We start from the raw sequence: 14682 nt of genomic DNA, 5'->3' as shown, positions 1-14682 counted from the left end.
TGTCGTATGTATTATACAGCAGCACTGGCAGTGCACAGGGTACTACAAATGGTTCAACTTGTGAAACTCCTAGATCAATAAACAACATTCAAAGAAAAGCGGTTTTTCTTTTTATGGTATAATATGCCCTTGGAACAGATATCGACTCTCAAACTTTTCCAATTCTTTTCTGATCTACCACTTGTGGAGGTTCATTTTAAAGCTCGTGGAGTAGGAAAAAATATTAGTCTTACATTTTTGAAATTCGAAAATTTTATTTAACCTCATAGCGTTAACACAGGGATATGGCCATTTTGAATTTCAAATATCGGTAAATGTTAGGACATCTGTTTCTCTAGTACCAAACTTTGCACAGTGACCACTGATTTTTATTCTCGATTTGGTAAGAGAATGGCTGAAAGTTTCATTGAGGAAAGTTTGAACAAAAGTGTCAGTCTTTCACTTTCGAGGCACTTAGCAGTTCAATGATAAGTTGCCTTTACGGATGATTGTTCTTTCAGCATCTGTCTCCTAGGAGATAGACTTCTGGCACAAGACTCCATCATGAAGGATGGTGTAGTGTGGTGCAATGACAATGAGACAGGACCCATCTATGACATGTTTTGCAACCAGGCAGATAATGATTCTGACTCCTGTAACTACTTCATGGAAAACAGTGTCAGACATATACCTGGAATTCCCGGAATGGCCAGTGGAATTATAGTCGGTGAGTGGTTACCCTTGGTTCACAGATTTCTATCCGTATGATCCAAGACATGGCCATTGGCATTTAATATACATAAAGTCATCAAGTTGCAAAAAACCTACATGTATCTATAAAAGTAAATTAATGTATTGATGTACAATTTGTGCTCATAAAATTAGTTGTTTATTTGTGTTATTTTTCTTTCTTGCTTTATCTGGCTAATACTATATTATGTACCATTTGATGTCTTTTTGTTTTATTGCCAAAACTAAGCACAATTTTAAAAATTATTAGTTTTTATTTCATTGTAAAATCTAAAAAAAAATGTTGAAAAAGGACTGGTACGTGACATTCAAAATGATACATGATTGTGTAACCTACAGTGATGCAGTGATATTTAAAATATATTTTTAATGTTTCTTTCAGAGAATGCAGACAGCTTTTACCTCAATGAAGGTGATAATACACAGGGTGTCAAAGGAAGTAAAGATAGGGGTGAAGTTATCCAAGATCTGACCAGTACCTTCTTTGTACTCATGGCTATCTATTTCCCATCCGTTACTGGTAAGGCAAAACATACTTCAAATCATTTAAATTATTACATTACCGGTATATTACATGTACATTATAGATTACATATTATATTTAAGCAATATAAAGCACACCCAGTGATGGTATACCACGAGATTTTGACCCGTTCATGACATATATGCACCAGCGATAGCGAGTGCATATATGAAGTGAGCTGGTCAAAATCTCGTGGTATACCATCGCTGGGTGTGCTTTATTGCTATTATGTCATAACAATATATTGAAATTCTGGCATGGAACGTCAAAAAACATTTTTTTGCTCAAGCTGAGAGCTCTTACGTATGCCAGCCGTGGTATATCGCCAATATACCACGGTTCTTTTCGCGTCTCCACCAATCAGATCGCTGTATTTGTGCCATCAATATACTGATATGATATAATATATTACATGTATAGCATATACAGCATGTTCACTGTGCTCTTTTGATAACGCACGTCTCTATATTGCATTTCTCATATGAACCGTTGGATTGCTGTAATTTTTCCCACCAAAATTCTACTAGTGTATCATTTTACTATTCACCTATATGTATGAATTTTTTTATACCTTTTTTGATATTTTTGGACCAAATTGACATTATTCTTCATTGACTAAAATTTTTGAATAAAATTTTGGAAAAAATAAAAAAAATTGTCTGGATCTTGAAAAAAAAATTGGGTTATATTTTATACGATCGACGAAACTTGATTTTGACACTCAGAGGGTTACAGATATACAGTCACCTGTAATCTATATATGCCCATTACTGTATATGGTCAAAGGGGCATTCCTTGGTATTCAAAATGCCCATGTGACTGCACTGTTTTTAAAAAGCGGCCACCCACTTAAAATCTGTGATTGGTTAGATTTTCTCTTTCCATGGTAACTGTGGCAAAATTGGAACATGTGACAGTATACCAGTACCTTTAAAAGATGTTTTCCAAATTTCATGCAGAGAGCCACCAAGGCAAATATATTTCCTGAAGTGTTCTCCAAAAGGATTCAGAAATCTTGTGTGCTACTGCACACACTGAGCATGATGTTTGTTATGTTCATGTCAATTTTTTTTGACAATTTGGCTCTGTCTTTGTTTCTACTGTCAACTAGTTTGTTGTTCTACTTCCCGAAGCATATTATGATACATGGTATTCAATTTGTCAACACAGCATGAAAATATACATGTACAGAGTGGATTGTTATGGTGAATTCCGTTCTGGAATAAAATTAAAATGTAAACAATTAAACAGCGCATATTACATGTATAGAAGCTGTGTAGATAAGCTAAACTATAGGTGTTTCAAAATGCTTTTGGGAGTATAACAAGAAATTGTACTTAGACATACATGTAAAACAAAAATGTTAAAAAAATCATCAAAAGTTACAGCTACAGGTCCTATAAGAATCTACAACAGAAGGATGTTCACTTTAATCCTTCCAACAGTGTTTTCATTACATTGACGGCCATCAGAGGTTTGATATTCAATATGATACACATTCATTTGAGATGCAAAGATTGATGTCTACGTCACAGAACGTGACAGGAAATAAAGTAAATTTCATTTAATGAATTCAAACCTTATTATGAATAACAGCCTTGTAGAATCATCTTTGATGCAAGATTTTATACATCTTCATTGTGTGGTCAGAGGAAGTTAGTACAACAGGGACTGATTTGCATCGGTAAATGAGATATTTTTGTTTTTTATTGACTAATTAGGTATAATGACAGGATCCAACATGTCAGGGGATCTGAAAGATGCACAGAAATCCATCCCATCAGGAACCATAGCAGCTCAATGGACAACATCCTTTGTTTGTATCCTTGATAGTTTCCGACAAAAGGGATTTACATCTTCAAAGGATGTAGGGATCTCTCTCAATTCATTCAGGTTTAATACCAGTTCTACAGTTGATCAGTTTTTGTTGGTTTGTTTGTTCATTCATTTTTACTCCAATTTAACGATGCGACTCAGGTTCAAATGTCAATTTTAGCAACTTTTTTTTATTTCAAATTTCGAACCACTGACACGTGGCCTTTCTTTTGGGGAAAGGTGTTGGGTCACATCGTACCGGGAAATTCCTGAAATATTACTAAAATTGCAAACTATCAGCCACACCGCGTGCCCTTTTGTCTTAACGGTCACGGATTACCGACCACGATATCTTTGATAAACACGCAGAGATTATGTATAGGCTTGGCGGTATAGTGCGCATGCGCTAGCTTCAACGTTATGCTCAGCGTTTTGAACTCCGCATGTATCGGTACGGCAAACACGTCGAGCAGACCAAAGCCGGCGCTCGCGCTCCGTACCGTCGAAAAAGCAAGCGAGGTCCACAAAAGCGGACCTGAAAAAGACGGCAACGTGCGCAAAGGTCGATTTAAATGTAAAAACAGTCGACTTTGGCTCATACTCCCTGCAATAACGATCAAGAATGCAGTGAAGAGTCAGATTTGGCCGAGGACGCAGACGATAACGGAGACGTGCTCAGTTCAACAACTATGAAAGTATTTGACACACTGCTTTTCGAACATATTAGGCTATGCTGATTACATACCCGAGTCCAGAAATTAGCCTGAGCGAGATGAAACTTCTGTTAGTTGCGATAATGTTATCACTCTTGCTGTACATGCTTGGTGTTAGTATCGTGTTCTTTTATATTTTTAAACTCGAGTTTTCTATCGTGCAGTATTTTCGTGTCTGCTGATAAACCTTGAACAACACCGTACCCGACATCACGCGACATTTATGTCAAGGAGTTTCCCAAGCCAGTGCAGGAGTTCATACACACATAATGTAGATTCACAAGAGCAAGTTAACCGATCTACTAATTTTTCGAAACGAAATGCAGATTTTTTTTATTTCATGCCTTTTCTTTCTAAATATCACCCAAAAATTAAATACGTCAAACGTGAATTGCGAGGGTTCACAAATGATTCTTGTGTATGTGTTGTGTAAACTTATCAATTACCCGCAGACTCCACAGCTGCTAGCTGGACCTAAACACTGAACGTAAAACAAACCCGGCTCAACTTCTAGAAGTGCTGAAACTAGCAAATTTTGCTATATGAGGTCAGTCATCAACAGTTTGACTAAAAGTAAAAATCTCCGAAATAATTATGTGTGCGCTGGTAATGGTATTGCGCAAGTCGAGTGACTCCACTGTAGACTAGTCGATACTCTGTCTCTTGGAACACGCTGTCGATGACAGCCTGCACTGTTCTACGCTACGGCGTGATTATCATTAGTTTGATAAAATCGGTACAAGAACACATATAATAGAGTTTGAAAAAATAACACGAGTCAATCTCTCCCGTCGTAACAAAGGGCGACAAGTTTGCAGTGCGGTGTAAAAGCTAAGAAAATACGACAGGCATTTTATGTTGTCAAGAGTTACATGTGTTCGTCTCATCTTGGGGTAGGAAAACTAGCAAGTGACGTCCCGTTCGCATAGTGTCGGCGCTAACATGAACTTGACAATCACTTTTCACAAAGAACATGCATAAATTGCCGATCGCGAGACAGGAAGTAGACAACTTGAGTCAAGAACAAGTGAATGCCCGACGCGATCGCGCGACGACAGCACATAAGTCTCGATCGGATAGACTTTTTTACGCAAGTTTCGACGTCTTCGTCTTGACTGTGAACTCTGGTAACCAGATTGTAACCGTTGAGATTGAGACAACAGTATACAGTTAATCTACTAGTTAAACGTTCGAAAAGTGGATTAATCGCTCATTACCCCTCTGTGTTTGTTGCGTAAATACCACCCACTGCTGGCACTGAGCATTTGCCAGTTCAGTGTATAATTTCTTTCTATTTTCACACGATCTGCAATCCTAACATATTCGAAATTCCCAAAACTGACTCTAAATATTTCAACTTAGTCCTGGTGTAAGAAAATTCGCTGAAAATAGTGCGCGAGTCGGACTTGGTCACAATGTGTGACGCATAGGTCGTTTACACAAATCGTCGATTTTCTCAGTTCCGTTTTTGGCAGTGCGTACATTATTCAAATAAGTATAAGTCGGCGGCGCCTGAACAGACTAGCCTGATTTTTCACTTGTGGACAGTGAATGAATATATCTGAAAGACCGTGTCTCAGATTTCCGATAAAGGGCCTGGAAGTGAAGATATCCTGACAAACGTGAACAAAGGCGATAATTTATGCAAAAAACGTCAAGTTGACACTTTGAGGTGCATTGTGCGAAAACAAAAGCGAATTTAAAAAATCCGGGACACTGTTTTTTGCCCAGTATATCCAGCCGTCGATTGCCGTAAACAGATCACCAAGGCCGATTGGAGATTTGTACTTACACTTTTTTGAGTAAAAAAACTAAAAAACACGTGTTTATGAGTAAAACAGCCGTATGCGCACTGTTTTTAAAAAACTAACAAATTTTCTGAACTCTTCGGTGACCGAGCAAATAAAAAAAGTACCACATGTCGGGTGTGTGACCACGTCTTCTTTGTGAAAATGAGGATTGAAAATAAGTGACAATGAACCTGAGTCGCTACCTTAAGTCATTGTAGTGTACACCAGACAAGCTAAACTGCATGTATTAATAAAAGTCATCATCTGTTTGTTTCATTCTTCCCCTATTCAGACTCAATGATCCTCTCCGTTCACATTTAGATATCATGAAATTTACAGGAACATTGTCTGCATTCTACATTAATAGCACAAATTTCAAAATTCTGAGACAGTTCCAAGAAGTATATATCAACATCTTATTGATATTATTCTCCTTACTTGTACGTCTTTGTATACAGCTTGCTAAACCTACTGTTGATAAATTAAACCTACTCACTCTTTCTTTAAAAGAGTGTCTCAGATTTGAACATGTGTTTCTTCATCAAAACTATGTGGATAGTTTCTCATTTATGTGCCTTAAGGTGGAGTTACATTTAACCAACACATTTTTTTCAAATCAATATTTCTCATCAAAGGTGACATGAAAACCCTCTCATACTATGTCTTTCCCAAGAGCCACAGAATTTAAAGTTTAGTGTGGTAGCAATAGTTTACTCAAAGGATGAAAGAAGTACATTTTTAGGTAAAAACCTCAATTTGGTATGAATGATAAAAATTAAAGTATAAAACTTGATGTTATGAAATTTAATATCACATTTGAAACTAGATTATTGCCAAACAAAATTGTTGTTTTCTTTTGTAGTATTGAAAGAACAAAATGTGAAAATTCACAAAGTTTGACCCAGCCAGTGTGGAGTTAAATTTTTTTTCAGTGAAATGTTAAAAATTTGAAAAAAGAAGCCATGAAATTGGGTTAGTCAAATAACTTTGCAAAGATGTAACACTGCTTTCTCACCCAACTTACGACTGCTTGACATGCTAAAAGGTGAACCTAACCTTTATGAATCAATGCAAAAAAGTAATTTTGAGTAAAATGTACTGTGTTACATGTATGTGCAATGTCGTCTTAAAAATAATCTTCACGAATTGTTATCTATTTCCTTAATTTGCCACTGTCAGATCTATCGTTAGTTGTAATATTTGGTGCAACTATTGAGAGATCACTTCTACTGGATAAGTAAGTACAGATTTTTCACTGTCATCTTCCAAGCTCTCTCCTCTTCAAAGAACTGTATAGACAAGCAAGTGTAATACCCAGTACAGCAGACCTTCTCTTTTGACATGTCTGAGAACAGAACTACAAACATCATATTTCAAAAAAGTTTACCGTCAGTGCTATGAAATGAATGAATTTGTCAATCACTCAAGATAGAATGCGCCTCGGGACAGATATTCTGATTCTCAAATTATACTGTTTTGGTCTGCCACTTGTAGGAGCTCATTTTGAAGCTCATTTGGAGATTTAAGTTTTCACTGGCATATTTTTGTGAAAAGCAAATATAAATGTTTCTTCATGGAGTTGTTAGCCATATTGAATTTCAAATGTCAGTAAATATTTGGTAATTTGTTTCTGCAGTACTAAATTGTGCGCGATGGCCCCTGATATTCATTCTTGATTTTGAAAGGATTGATTGAAATTTCCTTGAAGAAAGTTTGAGCAAAAGTTTAAGTCTTCATCTTCAAGGCGCATACTATCCATAACTTTACTTGAGATTTGGTTTAGCAATTGGCATGAATCTTTTTCAATGTCTTTTCCACAAGAAAATGAGAAAGTCTGGCAGTAAAGCGTTGAAAGTTATGTCACCTCAGAAATAAATATTCTTGTAGTGGACTATGTTAGGTGTTTCTGCATTTTACAGATGATGATCATGTATTTACATGCTTTCTTCTGGTCTCTGAAAGAATGCAATTAAAATTTGTATTTATCATGTTAAATAAATTAAGTCAGGTAATTTACCAGGCACCACAGAGTAAAATGTAATTTGCAGTTGTCCAATACACATAGGAAAAAATTCCATCAATAATCAAATGATAATGACTGTAATTCTGACAAATACATATTATAAATCTTCCAATTTTTCCTGTCTAGGAATGTTTCTTTCACTAACTTTAATGTGTAAAATCAACAGATAAAATGTTTTCTAATATTTCTTAGTGTAAGATGTTACAATAGATAAAACCAACAAGGTAATGTAATGATTGTGTGTTTTGGGGTGATTTGTTAACTAGATATGGTGAAAGTCTTGGTGGCGGTATGGTGGTGGCCAAGTTAGCCTGGCCCAATGAGTGGGTGTTACTTATTGGTTCGTTTACTTCAACATTTGGTGCGGGATTGCAGTGCCTTTGCAGTGAGTATTCTGTCTGAATATTTCAATTGCATCCTATGTGAGAGAAATGTGGCTTATTTTGGGAACCAGTGAGAGCAAATCATGAAAGCCCTGTAACTTTTGATTCACTGGTGGAGATTTTTATATACATATTCCATTACAGGCCTCCATGGTTATATAGCGTTCCAACTTTCATAAAAGATGGATTCAGAAATGAAACTGATGAAAAATTCATTTTTAACTAAATATCCAATTAAATTACATTGTTTCAAGTATAAAACATCCATTCTGATCTGGTTATATTGCAATCTGTTTGTGAAAGAGATCTGGTAGATTTTACAGTTTTATTTGTATATTTCTTAAGACTTTGTTATTGGTTAAAATTATATGACTGCCAAAATTCTTGTACACTTTTTTGTCAGATTATATATTGATAGAGCATAAGATGGAGACATGTTAAAGTATTGTTTATTTTTCACTCATCTTTGCCCTACTAAAACTGTAGTTGTCTTTTCGGAGATAATTCCAAAATCAATATTGAAATAGTTGATGCAAAAATAGACTCATGTGTTGAATTTCTCTTCCTATGTTAGGTGCACCACGTCTTCTCCAGGCCATTGCCAAGGATAATGTGATTCCGTTCCTAGGAGTGTTTAGTGTGGTTACAAAGCATGGAGAGCCATGGAGAGCCTTGATTATCACTACTTGCATTGCAGAGTTTGGTATTCTTATTGGTGCCTTGGATCATGTAGCTCCAGTTGTGGACATGTAAGTGTTTGTAAGCATGATTGTGTGTAAGTGCATGGGTGTGCAAATCCATGGATGTGCAGTCTACATTTCTTGCCTAGACCAGCAAACATTGCCTGTACATGCATGGGTTTGTATAAATCCATGGATGTGCTGTCTACATTTCTTGCCTAGACCAGCAAACATTGTCTGTCTATGCATGAATGTGCAAATCCATGGATGTGCTGTCTACATTTCTTGCCTAGACCAGCAAACATTGCCTGTACATGCATGGGTGTGCAAATCCATGGATGTGCAGTCTACATTACTTGCCTAGACCAGCATATTTGCCATTGTGGTTATCTGACAGACTTGAATGATCACTGCTAAAGTGTTTTCCTTGCCGTTGCACAGAGCCATTCCTTCAATTCCTACGAGCAATTCACTTGAGTGACTGGTTCTGTGCCATGTTGTGGTACGCACTCAATGAAGTGACTGTAAAACTGATCTTTAACCATTACAAGCTTTTTGTGGTCACAAATACATGTAACCTGCAATTATTTTGAATTTCAAATATTGATCTATTTAGATAATTTATTTCTGTTACCCCAAACTTTATGCAGTGATCCCTGAATTTTTGTCTTGATTACACAAGAGAATGGTTCAAAGTTTCCTCGAAAAAAAGTTTGGGGCAAAAGTTTCACACTTTTTGTCAAAAAATGTGCATAACATTACAGTACACAACAAACAGTTTTATGGACTTGGATTAGTGAGGTCTTGCTGACAAGAATTATACAGTGGTGAACTTGTGTCCATAGTCACAGTTATGTACACATCCAAATCCACATGCATCATAACCAGTGTGTACATTGAATGGTCTGTCATCTCCATTACCTTGCAGGTTTTTCCTGATGTGTTATGGTTTTGTCAACTTTGTCTGTGTCTTGCAGACAGTACTGAGAGCCCCAAACTGGAGACCTCGTTTCAAATACTACCATTGGTAAGTGTTCAAGTTCTGTCATTTAGAGTTTATGAAACTCTCAGAAAGTCATGACGCCATAATGCTATATAACAGCTCATCAAGTGAAAGCATTGCATTTATCATGATGAACCATTGAGAAATGGTAGAATGTCATTCAATGAATTCAACCAGCAGATTTGTCACTCTCTTTGTCTTGGTAATTATGATAATTTTTACTACCCATAGGCATCTGAATTAAATTCAGCCCTTTTAAATTCTCTGTGAAGGGAAGTAGGTGTTCAATTGAATTCCCAAGCTACATCCAGTATTTTTGAAAGTTGCAATTTCTGTAAGTTCTGTGTGAGACTTTACGAGATCTAGGGAGGCCACGTGGCATGCAATGAGGTACCATCTCATTACACAGAACAAACCATTCCTTGTCTACTCAGTTAACGACTTAACAAAATTTACAGATTTCAGCCAGTATATTTCAAATAGCTTGCAACCAACTGGGTGCATTGAATATCAAAGTCCCCTAACATCCTGTATTTAGCAAAAAATACTATACACCTGCTTACACTCAATTTCTCACATAAAGACGCAAGAGCCATCATCACAAACTTAAGCTGACGAAAGATATATATACTTAACTGCACAGAAAATAAATAATTATGTCATGAACACTGAAATAAGCCTACAGGTGTTCATACTTCCTGCCACCTGAGATTTCTGTTCAATTTGTGACATCTGAGTGCACTTGAGTAATATAATGGTGAAACAGAAATTTCAATGGCGCCCTCATAGGGCTGTGGAAGGCTACTTTTGTTTTTGTTTTTATGAAAAACTACTTCCAGTGCAACAACATTGGCCAGTTAGCATTTTAAAGATAAGTGAATATTAAAACACTTGTGAAGCTGTAATTTGTGGGTAAATTGTTTATTTCAACAGTACAAATGTGAACTTTTTGACATAATGTGAGTATTTGGCATGTAATGAATTGTAACCTTCAACTCATTTTCCAATATCATGTATTTGACATTCCAGAAAAGTTTCCGGTGTCTCACTACATCACTCACTACATCAACAATTTGATGTTCAATAATACTGTGTTGTAATCATTTTCAGGACCCTGTCACTCCTTGGTGCTATACTCTGTTTCACAATCATGTTTGTGACACATTGGTACTACGCCATAGTCGCTATAATACTGGCTGCTGCAATTTACAAATATGTGGAATTCCGAGGGTAAGTACAAATTTTTGCCTAGAGCAAACTACATATGGAACAGAGTATTCATAAGTTTTAAAGTGTCAACCACCAGACTTCAACCCTTTTCACCACAATGGTTTGACCCAGAACCATTGTTATCCATGGTAATTTGGAGTGTTCGCGCTAGGATTTTTTTCAAATTAGCCACAGTCTGCTGGTGTGGCTAATTCATGCAAAAAAAAATTAGCCACAGCAAAAATTGATTTGCCACGCAAATATTTTACTCAAAACACAAAGATGTGCAACTGATGTGACTCTGTTATTCAAAGTAAACAATTTTGGACGTCACTGGAACATTTCTAAACACACTTCGCAAATCATTGTTGAATCACTAACTCACTAGTCCCCGGGCTAGAAGACAAAAAAATGCTAGCCCAGCCTGTTTCAACTGGTGTGCCTGTGACTGATGGAAAAATTGCGTCTGACATGAAGATCTTTTACCTAAATTTACGAAACTTGTGTACCAAAAACTATAGCAAAATGCCACAGACTTTTTCTCCTTGTCTTTGAAGATACGAATCAGTCATTTTTTAGCATAGAGCATGACCGTTTACACATGATATAACATTGCAGTACCTGATCTGATAACAATACTATACTTTTGTGCTTTCCTACAACCTCGGAGCTCCATGTGAATTTCTAAGTGAATACAATACCCTATGCATTGGAAGCATTCTGCTCCTTGATACCCATGTAATAATTGTGGAAATAAATGAAATTACAACAACAGCAACAACAACAAAACCCTAACAAAATAGCATGTCATGCGATCGAAGTTTACGATGAGACGATGGTGGTTGACTCCTACATGCATGTGTTGTATTCAAAAGCATGGACGGTCATGATGAGCGCACTATTTGTTGAAAGGGGTAAGCAAATATCACAAACGTTTACAAACCCATTAGGTTTGATAAGATTACCTTACTGATGAAAGAAAGCAATAGAGAATAACAAAGTCATGGGGAATGGAAGTTCAAGTGACAGAACTGCAAATAGAATTAAACTTATTTGCGGTATTTTTAATCCTCGGTCCCTCTTCCCTATAGAAGAGTCCTGTTTGATGTCATATCCGCCATAGCTGTATGCCAGTCCGGTTGTCTCAAAGTCGCGATGAGATGGATGATTATTTTCTTTCTTGACAAGAGAGATTTCATCTGTCACAGCACGATCCAAATGAATGATAGTATTCTTTCAGGAATTTCACTCATGACTAAAACAAATTTCATTGCTATATTGTTTATTTTTATCGTTGAAAGGTCTGTGTTTTTCCGTGCTGCTACGGCCTAATCACAGTGCATACATGACTAGACCCACATCAGTTGAATTTTACGGAGCTTGACGTCAAATCGTACGGTTTGTTTGTCTTTTTTCCGAGATTAAATGCAAGCTGCAATTCTTATTAAAGCCCCAGTATTTGTAACTTTTAACAATTTTTTTCATATTTTTGATTAAAATGACATCCTCAGTATGTGAAAGTAGACCATAATTAATACTGAATCGCATGGTTTGCATGCCCAGCCCGCCTCACAATTAACAGTAAAAGGAGTAAAAAATGACTTGTCGGACCAGAAGTCAGCTTTGTTGACACACGAAACGAAACGTAATCACACCACCGCGCATGCTCAACCACATCTACGCAAGTTTTACTGTGGCGTCCGTAGAAACCATACGCTCTTCGAAAAGGTCTGGTCCATCGAAACTGGAGACTCAGCTAAAAACGCGCGAAAGTTGGGTGAAATACCGGAAAAATATAAATATGTAATTGTTTACAGATTGTTCCGACTATAATGAGCCGTGCAAACAAACGTCTTGAACAGCTAAACTAACGACGGAGACAGTCGATTGTAAGCTTCATGAAAGGCACTGCACGTTGTGACCGATGGTACGGAGATCAAGTTTGCTGAATGAATTGAGAGAGAAAAACATATGTGAATAAAAATTCAACACTTCACCATTGTAATCATTGAACTAGTCGTTTCTTCCATTATGGAGTATAATGAAAATTTCGTTGAAAATAAATGACGGGACTGATTCTGCCCGTCTACTCAAACGAAGTTTTGTGTACGGCCAGGCTACGCTGCAGGCAACACAGCCTATCAACTTCGCATATCGTTGCCGTACGGCGTAATTGAAAACGCTCAGAAAGGAAAAATTATATCTTGAATGCAGTACAAAAGTCTTACTTACTAAATTTAAAAGTATTTCAAAAAGTATCGAACGTAACGGGTATCTAATCCTCACAAGGACTACAGTAGTACAATTATCGGCTAGCTGCGATGCGATGGAGCTCCAGGCATTGTAAGCTTAGAAGTTCGAACACAAGAGAGATCCCGGCCTCACTGCAAAGTCGTCCCCTGCGCACCCGGCCCGACAGCAAACTAACCTCCTGGTTTGATTCTGTTGTTTATATATTTTTGTATAAAATTCATGATACATATATCTGACTTTCACAACTGTACAATTTGCTCAGGACTGTGAGTTTGGCTGTAGTCTACAGACGATCGGAGGGAGCTAAGGCAAGTCCCAAATTTGCATGGACAATGCCCGGGACAATTATAGACGCAGCTCGATGAGAAAGTCATTCACATAAACCTAAATGAAGTGATCAATACAAAACTTTTAAACATCACTGGTTCTGAAAATTTATGATCAACGGTTCTGACCTACGGATTTTACACTGCGACGTTGTTTTTGTGTGGTTTGGCCGGCTACTAGTCATGTAAGGCTGTACTACATGGAGGTAGCAAACTGTACAAGTGCAGCGGGGCCGGGCCGAGATTGGTGTGGGGCCTGCAGCAAGGTAAAATTGACAACGTCCATTGCAGAATGCCCGCGTGTTATCCTTTCGCGTTTGGGTGGAAATTTACCGCGTATTCAGAATGCCTTTTTACCAGTATAAAAGCTCAGTAACTGATGCATCAAGAGCCAAAAGTCTGTAAATTTCTTAGCAGGAGCTCCATTGTTTTTTTCTAAATTTTCGCTGAGTTACAGCAGTGCGTATACTGGTCCCGATCGTTTTGACTCAGGCGTTCACAGCTGTTTAGGGAGCCGTCATTATTTACGATCTGGGGGTCGGAGGAATTACATTACAAACTCCGAAATTTTGAGTCACACCCCAGCCAACCCTGACTTCTTTGAGTAACCCCCTCTCTAACAGAAAGTTTGGCTTACCTGAGCCCATGTAACAATATGTAGATATAAAAGCTCACCTAATAAGCAGTCTCCGACCATGTAGTATTGTTAAATTTGGATGGGTAGCATGTCATTATGGTATGGTTAAATGTCCAAATGGTTGTTGAACTCAAGTCAAATAAAATATACATTTCTATGATAATATAAAGGATGAATTCACAACAGTTCAGTTTTGTCCTAGATCCTGTGCACTTATAGTGATATCTGTCGAGAACATTTCTCCATGACCCAGCCTCTCCTTTCAACCCTGGTAACGACTGCAGAAAACTACTGTGTGACATCATCATCACCACTGTTGATCTTCATCTTTACTGTCGCTGGTGCCATTGCGTACATGAACAACGATATCATTCTCATCGTCACTATCTTCTCTTTCATAATAAGTATTACTAGTAGTAGCACCTACTTGTGGTTTTTGCCTTGCTTCATTTAGTTGATATTTATTTGTACTGTTAGAGTATTTATTTCTTTTTATTTAATATGTATCAGAGTAAAATATATATAATAAACTAATCATTATGTCATTGAGGACAGAGTAAGACAAAGAAAAAACATTTTGAGCATCCCTTATAACTTT

The 14682-nt window shown here is 37.1% G+C and overlaps 1 protein-coding gene across 4 annotated transcripts in view; it reads left to right on the top strand.

The window, feature by feature from the left end:
* Positions 1–14682, top strand: part of LOC139142688 (solute carrier family 12 member 4-like) — a 63156-nt gene that overhangs the window by 34694 nt on the left and 13780 nt on the right. For all 4 annotated transcript variants that reach the window (XR_011554445.1, XR_011554446.1, XM_070712750.1 and 1 more), the window contains exons 8-15: positions 501–706; positions 1112–1249; positions 2974–3072; positions 6750–6807; positions 7860–7978; positions 8551–8725; positions 9585–9683; positions 10770–10889. Coding sequence is in view for 2 of the 4 variants with exons in the window: in XM_070712750.1 (XP_070568851.1) it covers positions 501–706; positions 1112–1249; positions 2974–3072; positions 6750–6807; positions 7860–7978; positions 8551–8725; positions 9585–9683; positions 10770–10889 (1014 nt within the window). In the remaining 2 variants the exon portion in view is untranslated. The remainder of the gene's footprint in view (positions 1–500; positions 707–1111; positions 1250–2973; positions 3073–6749; positions 6808–7859; positions 7979–8550; positions 8726–9584; positions 9684–10769; positions 10890–14682) is intronic.

The sequence above is a fragment of the Ptychodera flava genome, chromosome 10 (genome assembly GCF_041260155.1).
Source record: "Ptychodera flava strain L36383 chromosome 10, AS_Pfla_20210202, whole genome shotgun sequence".
NCBI lineage: Eukaryota > Metazoa > Hemichordata > Enteropneusta > Ptychoderidae > Ptychodera > Ptychodera flava.
This window is presented reverse-complemented; position numbering and strand designations above follow the sequence as displayed.